The 12,905-nt window shown below is 27.5% G+C and overlaps 2 protein-coding genes across 2 annotated transcripts; one reads left to right on the top strand and one right to left on the bottom strand.

The window, feature by feature from the left end:
* Positions 1–533: 533 nt before the first annotated feature.
* Positions 534–2,525, bottom strand: LOC112591569 (chromobox protein homolog 1-like). Its single transcript, XM_025335413.1, has 2 exons — positions 2,422–2,525; positions 534–1,301 (listed from the first exon to the last, which is right to left on the bottom strand). Exons 1-2 carry the CDS (start codon positions 2,523–2,525, stop codon positions 584–586), a joined length of 822 nt encoding a protein of 273 aa, XP_025191198.1. The 3' UTR covers positions 534–583.
* An 847-nt stretch (positions 2,526–3,372) lies between these two features.
* LOC112591568 (40S ribosomal protein S20-like) lies at positions 3,373–12,090 on the top strand. Its single transcript, XM_025335412.1, has 4 exons — positions 3,373–3,445; positions 3,874–3,971; positions 11,669–11,768; positions 11,837–12,090. Exons 1-4 carry the CDS (start codon positions 3,373–3,375, stop codon positions 12,088–12,090), a joined length of 525 nt encoding a protein of 174 aa, XP_025191197.1.
* Positions 12,091–12,905: the final 815 nt, after the last annotated feature.

Raw genomic sequence — 12,905 nt, 5'->3', positions numbered from 1 at the left:
ATGACTATAGTATAATATAATTAAAATTGTATGTTATTTATTATTTATTTTATCGTTATTTATAAAAGGATAATATTAAATAAAAAAAAGGAAAGTAGGTAACTACTACTTTACTGTGGAGTAGGTGGTTGTGTGTATCGTCAATTGTCATCAAGGAGTAAGTTACATAGAATTTTCTAATTTGATAATATTAAAGAAATACTTAAAGTAGTTAACTACTTTGAAATATATGATTTTAAATGGTACTATAGTTCTGTCTAAAATAAAAGATAAAATATGATGAACAAATTAATTTAATTATTAAAACAAAACAAGTAATAAATGTTTACACTCAACATTTGAACAAATCAATACTAACTAAATAAACTTAAATTAAAATATTTTTTTGGCTTTTAAGATATAATTTTAAATTTGTTACTATTACATTATAATATAGGCAAATTAACTATGAAAATTTTCAAAACCAGTAAGTTATTTACAACATAAAGCTAAAATTTAAATAACTTTTAAGAGAACACTATTATTAAGCTGTATCACTGAAAAAAAAAAATACCATTTTATGAAATTGTCTTCCTTATCCATATTAAAATGGTCTTTCATCTTCATCACTATGATTAAAATCTTTAATATTTCCATCTTCATCATGCCATCTAAGTCTTTCTTCATAAAAGTTGATAACAAATTGGGTATACTTTACATTAGCTTCTACAGCTGGAATTTTTTCAGGTTTTTTAATTCCTTTCCACTTCATATATAACACCAATTCGTCAAAATTATTAGTTATACCAACAATTTTTTCTGGTACTTTTTCGGGAGAAGCCGTAGAATCGGAAATATCACTTGACAAATCTGACCAACTCTCATCTTCAACATTAACCTTATCGCTATCATTATCATTATCTTTGTTCTCATCTGACTTATTGGATTTATCTGACTTATCAACTTTATCAATCTTTTTTTTCCGTAAAGGTGATATATTTCCACATTCCTTTGATGGACCAGCATCTGACGATGCATAACTTGTAACAGTTGAGTTAGATGACGTTCGTTTACGGCTACGCATTGGTTGTTCCCTTCTATTTTCTTCTTTTAGTTTTGATTGTTCTTCAAAATCTTTAATTAATTCATCACAATCAAGATTTTCTTCAGGTTCCCAAGTACTCTTTGAATAACCATCCCATTTGAGAAAATATTCCACTTTGCCATTTTTTATACGTTTTTTTAATATTTTTTCCACAGAATATCTTTTTTGTTCTTCAGCTTGAGAATTAGAATCTGAGTCGTTTTCATTTTCTTTTAAACTGAAATAAAATTACATTAATATTAATAAAAATACATAAAAATAGATTTATCAATTATTTTAAATATGTTTGCTGTAATAACACCAACAAGTATTTGTTTTGTTTTTTTATATACAATCTTTATAAACGCATTATTCTATACAAGCGTTGTAATCATACATACATTGTTTTATTTTAATATAAAAACAGTTAAAAAAAGAAATAACTTAAATACACTCATACAAAAATATAAGCCACAGCAAACATTGCTAAATTAAAAAAACTTTTTTTATATTTCAAATATTATTAATATTTTACAATAAGAAAATTAATATTTATGTATATAGGCGCAAATATGGTGGGGTTTGGGGGGGACTTAGCTCCCCTGATTTTATCTAAGACTTTAGGCTCCAATATTTACTCTTATAATAAGATTTAATGTATTAATAATCAAATGTGGTTTTAGACTGCTCTTTATGGCTGTACATAATATTATCTTAAATATTATTTATTTTTTTACATTTTAAATATAGAGTTAATTGGCTTATGAGATGCTAGGAAATTTAATCTAAGACTTATAAATAGATAATTTATAGTTTAAGTCTTAAACTTTAAGAGGACGTCGCATCCACATGTGTTGTCTCCATCTTACACACGTACGACATGGTAAATTTTTGTTCATCAGTTTCAATAGTGTGATATTAGAATGAATTAACCTATTATTAAACTTTAAGGTAAGAACATTATTTGTGTTCTCTCATTGATTTTCTACGATATTTTAATTTTTAAGTGAGTTATAAGTATACTCAAAGTAAAAAACCTAAGAGAAAACACAAATAATGTTCTTACCTTAAAGTTTGATAATAGGTCAATTCATTCTGTGCCACCAGGCTCCTACGTCAGGCGGTTGGCCTAGGATGGCAAATTATATACCCAGAATTAAATTTATATTTTAACCTTTGTACAAGGAGCGGGTGACCAAAATGATTATATAATATTATAAACAAGTTTTTTAATGTACCGTCGTGCTACAAATATATATTAAAAAACAAAATTTTGCATATAATAAATATGATAATATAGAAAAACGGGCGCCCAAATACAAATAATATATATATTATATACCGGTCGTCTGTGTCACCACTCACCAACGCCTGGATCATTAATAATGTGACCACTGACCAATGGGCTGATTATAAAATAATAATGTACATTGCGATCAGGTCCTTGACCTCCGAATCGCATGTTAAAAATACGACAAAAAAAAAAAAAAAAAAAATAATAATAATATTGTTTTTACTGACCGGGGTTAATTTAAAGACGTCGCGTATACTTAATATAATATTATCACCCTCACTTCTAACGAAGATGACAAATAGAAATAATTATAATATAATTAAATACACACGCGGTACAGGGCAACACAAAATATAACGGCACAAAATAGCCAAAAAAGAAAAGAACGGCACAAAACGGCCAATAGTGACGGCACTGAACGTCGCACACGTGGCGAAGGCTACAACAACCAAAAATCCAAGCAAAAGTCGTAAGGGCGAAGTCTCGTCCGACCGTTGTGCGGAGAGGACAACAACTGGTTAAAAATACGTCCACCGCTGGACAAAACGTCGATTGCACACTGTCAAGATGAGAGGAGGGTGACGATAGAGTTCAACGAGCTTATCACGCACAAAGGTCGTTGGGCTCGACAGTCGACACCGAAATATCGCCGAGCAACGCGATAAGCGAAATACATTTTGAACACGTTCAAATATCAAAACTAATAAATAGAGTAACTACACTACATGCAGATACACCGGTACATGTATATGTCTTACTGTGAATAAAAACAGTTGACTTAAGAATCAAAAAAGTTATTTTTATCGTTAACAACAATAATTATTGTTATACAACAGGCTATGCTTAATGTTACTATAGATCACACGCCACCGCGATTCCGATAACGTTCGTATAATCGCTTATTTCCGGTAACTGGTCCTCACCGGTTAACGCACACACACGCACGCATACACATTACATAAAACGCTCATGACGTCATGGTAACGTTCTCGATGTCGCACAAATTATTAACAGAATGACCCCAACCATAAGAGATATACATGTCAAAACACACTATATAATGAAATTGGTGAATGAAAATTTACTAGGTATGTCGTTCGTGTGTAAGATGTAGAAAACATATGCGGGTGCGACGTCATCTTAAAGGTATGACATTATACAAGTGTATATACGGGTAAACGGCTAGCGAATTTCCTATTGTCATTGTTTATTTTAGTTTATTAGTTGATTACCTACCGTCTGTTATCATTAACAAAAATCTGTTGTCGGTACGTTTTCTAAAATTATGTTATATGTCTGTACGAAATATTGTCTATTTCTATGAGTTCAGTCTCCAGTATAACAGTTAATTTGTCAAATTTGTCGTTATGACACTATTCTAAAAATAGTTTTACTATATAGTTACATGTTACTATAATAGCCAGTATCAGTGTTAATGTTAAAAACTTTTGCTATAAACTAATCAATTCACCTTATAATGTATTAAAAACAATTTGAATTACGGATAACAAATCAGTATTTAGCATTTTTAACATAAAAAAAGTATATCAAGTACTCATACTGAAAGACTTCAAAGAAGACAATGATGGAATTCTACAGTCATCACCCAGAGTTGTAAGTAGCATTTTTTTAACATTTTGAAAGATTGATTCATCTGGATCTGGGAGCGTTACAACATTACTAGAATAAAATTAAAATCTACTATTAAACTTTTACCAAGATCCACAAATTAATAGTTTTCAGTCAAATACCAGGTTAAATGATTTAGGTGATATTGATTCAGGTCCTGCTAAAGTTTAGCAGCTAAACCTATATTAGAAGTAAGTTTTACAATTTAATTATACACCTAGTTATTATTTTGATGTTGAATTGTGCAGTACAAAAATTAGATATTTTACTCTGTATTTTATTTTAAAATATTTAATTATTAAATATAATAGTGTATTGTCTATAAAGTATACATTAAAGTGTTTCTATTATATTTTTATCTTCCAACAAGGCTTATTAGTTAGTAATAAATAATAATTATTAATTTTATTCTCCTGTATAGAAATACCCTCAGACACAATTTGGTTTACAAAATAGAGGTTTATCTCCTACAATATATAGTTGTTTTGATTGTATAGAGTATGTTGTTGTTGAAGATGCTGTATTTAGCTATTCTTGTAGAATGTTAAGGACTAGAATTGTAGCTAACATGGAATTTTCAACTTAAGGATTTAGAAATTGGAAAAAAGTAAATGTTAAATAACTATATAAACATACTTAATAATAGTTTAAATAATTTTGTTGATTTTTGGCTCTAAGGAATTGGATCAAAATACACTAAATCAAAATTGGAGTTACATTCTAGTTGTTAGTACCATTTGACTTGTATGATAAAGTGGTATGCACTTATCCAATCTAAATCTACTGGTTCTGTTAATACATTAGTTATAAATGCAAACCGAGATCGAATATTAGAAAATAAAGAATACATGCTAATATTAATTAATATTATATTGTTTTTGGCACATCAAGGAATAGCATTTAGAGGTTGTATTGAAAATGAAACATCTTTGAATCAAGGTGAGTTAGGTGAATTTAGTACCATATAATTTTTTTTTTATAAGTACCTACCTAACTGATGTCAGTGGTGGCTATCTTAGAAATTACAACAGGTATTCGCTAAAATAATCTGGTTCCAACCCACATTGTCCTCAAATAATAAAAAAATTAAAATATATATATATGTTTTGTATATATTATATGAAAAAAGTAATATATAATATTAGAACAAAAGCAATTTAACATTTATAATTGTACATTTTTTCATAAAATAATACATAATATAAATACAGTATAAAATTATAAATGCTTGGTTAAAACAATACTTTGTTCTTTAAAATTTTGTAATATGTCTTTCTTATTTATCGCAATGTCATATTCACAGCTTATTATCACTAGATCCTCTAAACGTATTTGTGTCATAGTTGTTTGTAAGCAAGATTTAATAATTTTTAACTTGGAAAATGATCTTTCTGTCGACGCAATAGAAACAGGTAGAGTCAAAGCAATTAATAAACTTGTGTTTAATACTAGAAAAATACTAGCTAACTGGCTATCTTGGACAATTTTATAAACAGATTTCATGCTGTCTATATTAGTAGAATTCAAATGTTTTCTTTGTGTCAAATTATAATACTTAGGTACTATAAAATATAATTATTAATAAAATAAAACAGTATTGTTACCAACCAATACCCATTACCTATCCACCAAAATGAGGAAGGCGTGCTTGAGCTCCTTTTTATATACTAGATAGTTGCCACTAACTGATATGAATTAATTATATACTTATTTATATTATTTGTCATGTTTACTGTAGGTAACTTAAAAGAAGCATGCAGACTAATGGCCAAGTATAATCCAACTTTTGTTTTAAATTATGCTAAACCAACAAATTATATGAGTTAATACAAAGTGAAATTATTGAGATATGTGCTAAACATGTAAGGAATACTATTGTTGAAGATATAATAAATTTTAGAATGTATAGCATTTCGTGTGACAAAGCTCAGTAATTTCTTAATATCATATTGTTTGTTTACTTAACTGGCTTTAATCTAAATTTTGATAATAGTTTTATATAAAAAAAAATTTTAGATGTCACAACAAAGAACAGTTAGCTGTGTATGTTCGTTGTCCAAAAAACTGTAGAGTAGAGGTCAGGAACATGTAACTCTTTAACATGCAATCTGTGGCTCTTTGAAAAATACATCAATAAAGATTATATTATACATAATTATAGTAATAATTGATAATATTTCTGAATTAAGTAAAAGAACTATGACTAAAAATAAAAAACTAGAGATGAGCATAATCGAGTGATTTTGATAATCAAATGATCAGCAATCGGGCATTTTCATAATCAAGAGAATCTCTCGAAACATCACTCAAAATTAAAATCATTTTTTTGTATGATAGAATAATGACTATTATTACTTATCAAGAGAATCAAAAAATTACTCGAAATATGAATAAACTTAAATACTTTTAAAATGCTTTTTTTTATTTGTTGGTATAATAGTAATTAAAAATTAAACTATAATTTAAGAATATTAATAACCAGGATATATTAATAATGCATAAAAAAATAAGTTTTTATTTTTTTATTTAATAATTATTATCTAAATTTTAAATTAATCTGTTGGTCTAAGTTCTAAGATATTGTAAATTCTTAGTAATGAAAAAATTCTATTATACTTTTTTATATGTTTGAAATGAAATGTTATAAATAATATATTACAAATGTGTATAGCTACCAAATCCAGCAAATGTTGACAATGCATTTTAAGTTTCAAATAAAATTTATTGAATATTCTTCAAATTAAAAATATTAAATAATAGTAAACTAATACAATAACTTTATAACAGGTCGTGATACTAAATATATGATTAATTAATGTTTAATGAACAAAACTAGACAAAATATAATAATGTAAAAATGAATAATAAATTTTAAAACAAACTCAAATTTCTATTTAAAAATATAATGAATTCTAAATTTTATGGGAATAGCCAATTTTTATATGTATACTATTTTTTAGATTTAAAATATACTAAATCAATTACCAGATAATAATTTAAAACATTTCAAAATTCAATTATTTTACTCATAATAGAACTTATTCAATTACTTGATTATTTTACTCATAATTGAAATTATTTGATTGTTTTTATCATAATAAAAATATCTCAATTATGCCCATCACTAGTTCAAATCTGTACGACTCTTTGGACAACATAGTTTAGTAACTTTTTTAAAAAAAAATGGCTCTTTCTTACAAAAAGGTTCCTGACATCTGAAGTAGAGGAACGATTTGTTGGATTTTTAGATAAATTAAAAAGTCTTAAGGCTGACAATATAATTGGTATTCTATTACAGTTTTTAAAATCATTGAACTTAGATAAAATTAATATATTAGGTCAATTATATGATGATGTTGGTGTGATGTCAAATCATACTGGCGGAGTTCAGGCTAAGCTTAAAAAAATACATTCACAATAGCTGTTTATGTACACTGTATGGCAGACAAATTAAATCTTGTGATCATTAATATGCATAAATATTTGAAGGTGTGATCAAATGTATTCATACATGTAATAAATGTATGCATGTTTATTTCAGTAATAGAGTATGATATTCTGTACTTTAATAAAAATTATATGACATCAAGTATTAGAAAATTTAATTTTAGGACACACTGAATTTATTTAATGGCTTAGAAGAGCTATATATTTATTTTAGTCAACCTATGAAAAATAAAAAAAATGACTGACATTCAAGAAGGACTAGGAGTTAAAAAAAAAAAATCCCACAGTTGCCAGATACTCGATAGGTCTACCGTTATTACAATAATTGTAATTCAGTTATTAAAAATTTTAAACCTATTCTATATATTCTCGATGAAGAAATAAAATTACAAAAAGATTAAGATGTTGCCCAAGTAATAGGTACAGTATTTTTGGAAATTTGTGGTACATTTGTTTGTTCTTGATGATGTTTTAAAAATTATTAACATTTGATTGCTCAATTGTAATCAAAATCTACTACTCTTGGAAAATTAAGTTCATCAGTATGTAGTGTGATTGATACAATGAAAAATAATCGTTCAGATGTATATTTTGTGGAATGAAATTATTATATTTTGTGAAGAATATAATTTGTCATCGGATAGTCCTTCACAAGATATGTTATTATGATAATACCTATTACAATAAAACAAATTTGTGATTCAAATTATTGATATAGTTAAAATTAATTTAGGTAGCTCTAAACGTCGCAGAAGGGATAGTTTTACAACATTATGCTGTACTGTTAATTATTTCAGCTGAAGAAGACCATGTTAATCATGTACTAATAGGTACTTCAATAAATAAAAACTATTAGAAAATGCATTATTTTTATTCTATACTTGATACTATTATTGTCATTATGGAAAAACAATTTTCACCAGAAAGTATGGAAATAGCCCAATTTGTAGACAACTTTTTTAAATTAAACTTTAATGAAAGTATACGATTCACTTATCACATTATAGGGTAATTATTATTAGGAGCATTTTTTTCATAAACACTAAACCTAATATTAAGTTATAATGTATTTATATTGATAAATTGAGCTAAACAAAGTTATTTAATGTTTGAATCTACTTCTTTTTTACCATATACTTTTGAAAATTAATTTGTAAATAATAACTTTGAGGATTTATTCAGTTTTTCTAAACATTCTTTAAAATCAGAAATTATGGTTATCAAAAATGTCTTAAAAGTTAATGTTGATTTGGGAGTTTTGCGAAATCACTTAAAAGCATTGATTAGCAAATAAATTTTTCCAAATAATTATGAACTATTTAATGTAGTAATAACTTTTCCAATCAATTCTACTACTTGTGAAAGGTTATTTTTCTCATGAGGAGATTGAAAACATGGATGAGATCAACAATTCTCCAAGAAAGATTTAGTAGTTATGTGTTAATTAATATTGAAAATGATATTAATACTGACACAGTATTAGTATAAAATGACTACCAAATCCAACAGAGGAGAATACATTTAATATTGTAGTTACTTATTACCTAGTTAATAATAAATATATATATATTAACTAATATTTTTATTTGATGTGAAAAGGTTGTGGGGAATTTTTGTTGAAAATATCAAAGGGCTTGAGCCCTATTTATGTCTATGTAATGAATTGTGATACAACATTTTTAATAGATGAAATATTATGCTTTTATTGATTACACCATTTTAATTATCAGTATTTCACATTTAGTACATAAAAATAAAAAAAAATAAAATTATGAAATGAAAATCATAAATTTGTAGTTCTAAATTAATACCTAATCTAATAATTGTAAGAAGAAGTTTATCAAATTGACAGGAATCTAATAATTTCCATTCTACAGAACTTCCTAACGTTATGCAGCGTATAAAAAGATATAGTAGCACCGCACTACTTAATGGAAAAACATGAAAACGAATATGTACGTAAATGCGTATTAGGTAATCTCTATTAAACTAGCAGCAGAACAACAGAGAATGCATTCCGACGTACTTGCATAACTCACTGTTCAAAAAATCAAGCTGTTTAATTTTAAGCAAACGTTTGCAGCGATTTAAAATCGCGTCCGCACACGAACTATTCGCCTAGTGTGTAAGGGGCCTTAGGGAAAACGTGTGCAAACAATGAAAATGGCGGATGAAAGACGAGTGGGCGAAATATTGGAGGCTCGTTAGTGTGCCTACAAGCTATTACTCACCTGGGATTCATAATGAAGTCTTGCGAATAAAAATACTGGAAATCAGTGTATGGCGTCAAGATAATTCAATCAGAGGGCGGAATCCAAGAAAAATGAACACTGAATTGAACAGCGGGTTAACGATGACTTACGGAAATATGGAAAATGTAGTATTGATTATTCTTCGGAGCTGGACGCTCAAATTTCGGAAAACCAGTTATGCCAACTTTACAACAATAATTTTCCCGCATTATAATAATAAAAAAAAGGTTTTATGCCTAGCCGACATTGTCAGCATTATACCATAAAAATGCCCTTATTTAAGTAGTTAAAAATCTAACCACCCTTATCAATTATAACAACTGGTTATCAATATGAATATAAATGTGATACTTCATTATGTATTATTTGTTCAACATGTTGATGATCCTGGGAGAAATCTAGTATTATAGGAAGTATTACTCAAATATGTCCGTGGTCCGCCTGCCACTGTCGTGAAATACACGATAATATAACCTAATAATCTCGTTCGACATTGTGATAGTTTTTCCACGTTTGGTGATATTCAATCGTACGTAATTCGGACCGATTTCATTTATTTTCTTCATTATCCTGATGTATCGTCGCCATTAAATCATGGTAAGTATTGTATGACTAGTATTAATTAGCTGTAGCTTTTGGTTCAAACTTTTGAAGTGTTCTGAAAAACTAAAACGGGACGCGATGCGTCCCTGTACTGTTTCACTCGAACACGGTAAAATTCGATCTTCCAGTTATGGATGTCATACGAATAGTATTTGATTTATGTCATTACATATATTTTTCAAAGATTATTTCTGATCGCTGTTATTGTATCATTGCAAACCGTATTATAACGAAACCTATATTATTATGCCAGTATACAACTTGTAAAGTTACCCCAGTGGCGTATCCAAAATTTTGAACGGGGGGGGGGGGGTTAAAAGATTGAGGTATAAATCGGGGATGATTTAGCAAATTATAAGATGAGTGCCAAAGCATGTCATTATTTCTCTACATAATCGTCATTGAATCAATACATTTTAGAAGCCTACGGACCAGTTTTTGTATACCCTCGTTGTATACCTTCCACTTTACCTCCCGAAGCCAATTTTCGACAGTATCCTGGACCTTCTCATCATTTGAAAATCGTTGTTCACCCAAAAACTCCAATTTATTGAAAAGATGATAATCCGATGGTGCCAGGTCTGGGGAGTTGGGTAGGTGAGTCACAATATCCCACCCAAATGAAACAAGCAGGTGTGTCATGAAGGAGTGACACACCACAAGTCAGCATTCCTCTCCTTTTGTCCTTGATTTTTTTTTTTCAACTTCTTGAGTGTATTACAGTATACAGCTGCGTTTATGGTGGTTCCTTTAGGATGAATTGCTAAATGCTTCTTTATTTGTTCATAATTTGATATTGAAATACTTATAAAAAATTTAATTGAGTACCTATTACTTACAGGCGCGGATCCAAGGGGGGCAAAGGGTCGTGCCTCCCCGTAGATTAATAATAAAATGTTTCATATTTCATGTAAAATTAATTTAATCTAAGAATTATTCACCTTTTATTTTATTTTATTTATTTTTTCGTTGCTTTCTATGCGTCTGCCTGAAAAATTTCTGGATCCACCCCTGTGCCCCTCCTCCCGTAAATTTGTTCTGGATCCGCGTCTAATTGCTTACTACAATTCGAAATAAAGTTTTTTTATTCAACTAATTTAATTGCAACTACTTAATTATTATTATTGATTTTTTTTGTTTAAACATTTTTATTAGATTTTTAAAATAAATTTCCATAGTTAAAATTAGTTTTATTGATTAATTATAAAAGCATTTAATTGAACCATTAATTTGTGTACAAAGTAGTCTATTACTTGATAGATAACAATTATTAAAATATGTTTTATTAAATAAATAACAATTAAGCTCTAAGTATATTATTTGTTTATCTACTTATTATTTTCTTGTTAAAAATTTAAAGTTGACAAAATATTTTTTTAGGATTTGGAATTTCTAGATGTTAAAAATATTCAAACTTATCAAAAAAATCACAAAATCCGTATTACATTGAGTTCCATTAACATCAAAAGTTTGAAAAGTGGTAAAAAATATTTTTATTGTTTTTTCATGCTAGTATATTGTCTTGTTAATTAAAATAATTCTTTGTAGCCTGCTCCGCAATGATTGCCAATATCAAACAGAGAAAACTGCCAGTTAAAAGACCAAAGCGTAAAACAAAAATCTTGCGTATAATTACAAGAAAAACATCTTGTGGTGGAGGATTTAAAACATGGGACAGATTTAAAATAAAAATTCTCAAAAGAGTGATCGATCTCAAATGCTCAAGTGATGACGTCAAACAAATCATTAATGTCAACCTCGAACCTGATGTTATTGTCGAAGTTAGCATTATTAGCGAGTAATATATTTTTTTTATATAATATGAAATTTAAATAATAGGTACGCGATAACTTATATCATGTCTAATAAAAGTTAAAAATTACGTCATGTCGTTAATTTAATTTATTTTTTCAAATTACCAGTAATTTAAGTTTTACTAGAAAACTGTTTTATGCTGGTAGATTATTTTTTTTTTCTCTTAAATACTCTAAACAAATATTAAGGTTTTTATCTATATCTATTTATGATATTTGTATAAATAAAAATTTAATTAGATATATCTATTCATTCTTTAATTTGAATGTTATGTATAACTTTTTTGCAGTCTTTTCAGTATTTTTTTAAAAAACCTAATTAAATAGTTTTTATTAATCCTTAATGGGTAAATAGATAGTTAAATGTAGGCAATAATCGCTAATAAATGGTAAGGAATTTCTAAACACCTATTACATAGACACATTCACTTCCATATGTAATTCATACACAATTTTCTCATATTGTATCGTATTACATTTATTTTACATTTACACACAAAAATACAAAAAAAAAAAAAAAAATAAAAAAAATACTAGCCGATTCTAGTTGTTGATAATATATTGAACAGTCAGTCAAAATTTTTAGTCTATTTTGAGTACAATTTAAAAATATAAATTACCTCTAGACGTATTTGATATTGAATTATTACTGGGAGGATTTTAGTATTTAAGTATTTTTTTTCAGAGAAGCCTACACAAAAATTGTCTAGCTGTTAGTATAAAATAATTTAGTGTAAAAACCCAAATAACAAATAAGGTTTTAGTTAAAGTTCTTAAAAATAATAAAGTACAGTTATTGCATA

The sequence above is a fragment of the Melanaphis sacchari genome, unplaced genomic scaffold (assembly GCF_002803265.2).
Source record: "Melanaphis sacchari strain LSU unplaced genomic scaffold, SCAv2.0 Contig13_pilon_pilon, whole genome shotgun sequence".
Classification (NCBI taxonomy): Eukaryota; Metazoa; Arthropoda; class Insecta; order Hemiptera; family Aphididae; genus Melanaphis; species Melanaphis sacchari.
Note: the sequence above shows the minus strand (reverse complement) of the source record. Positions and strands in the feature narration are given on the sequence as shown.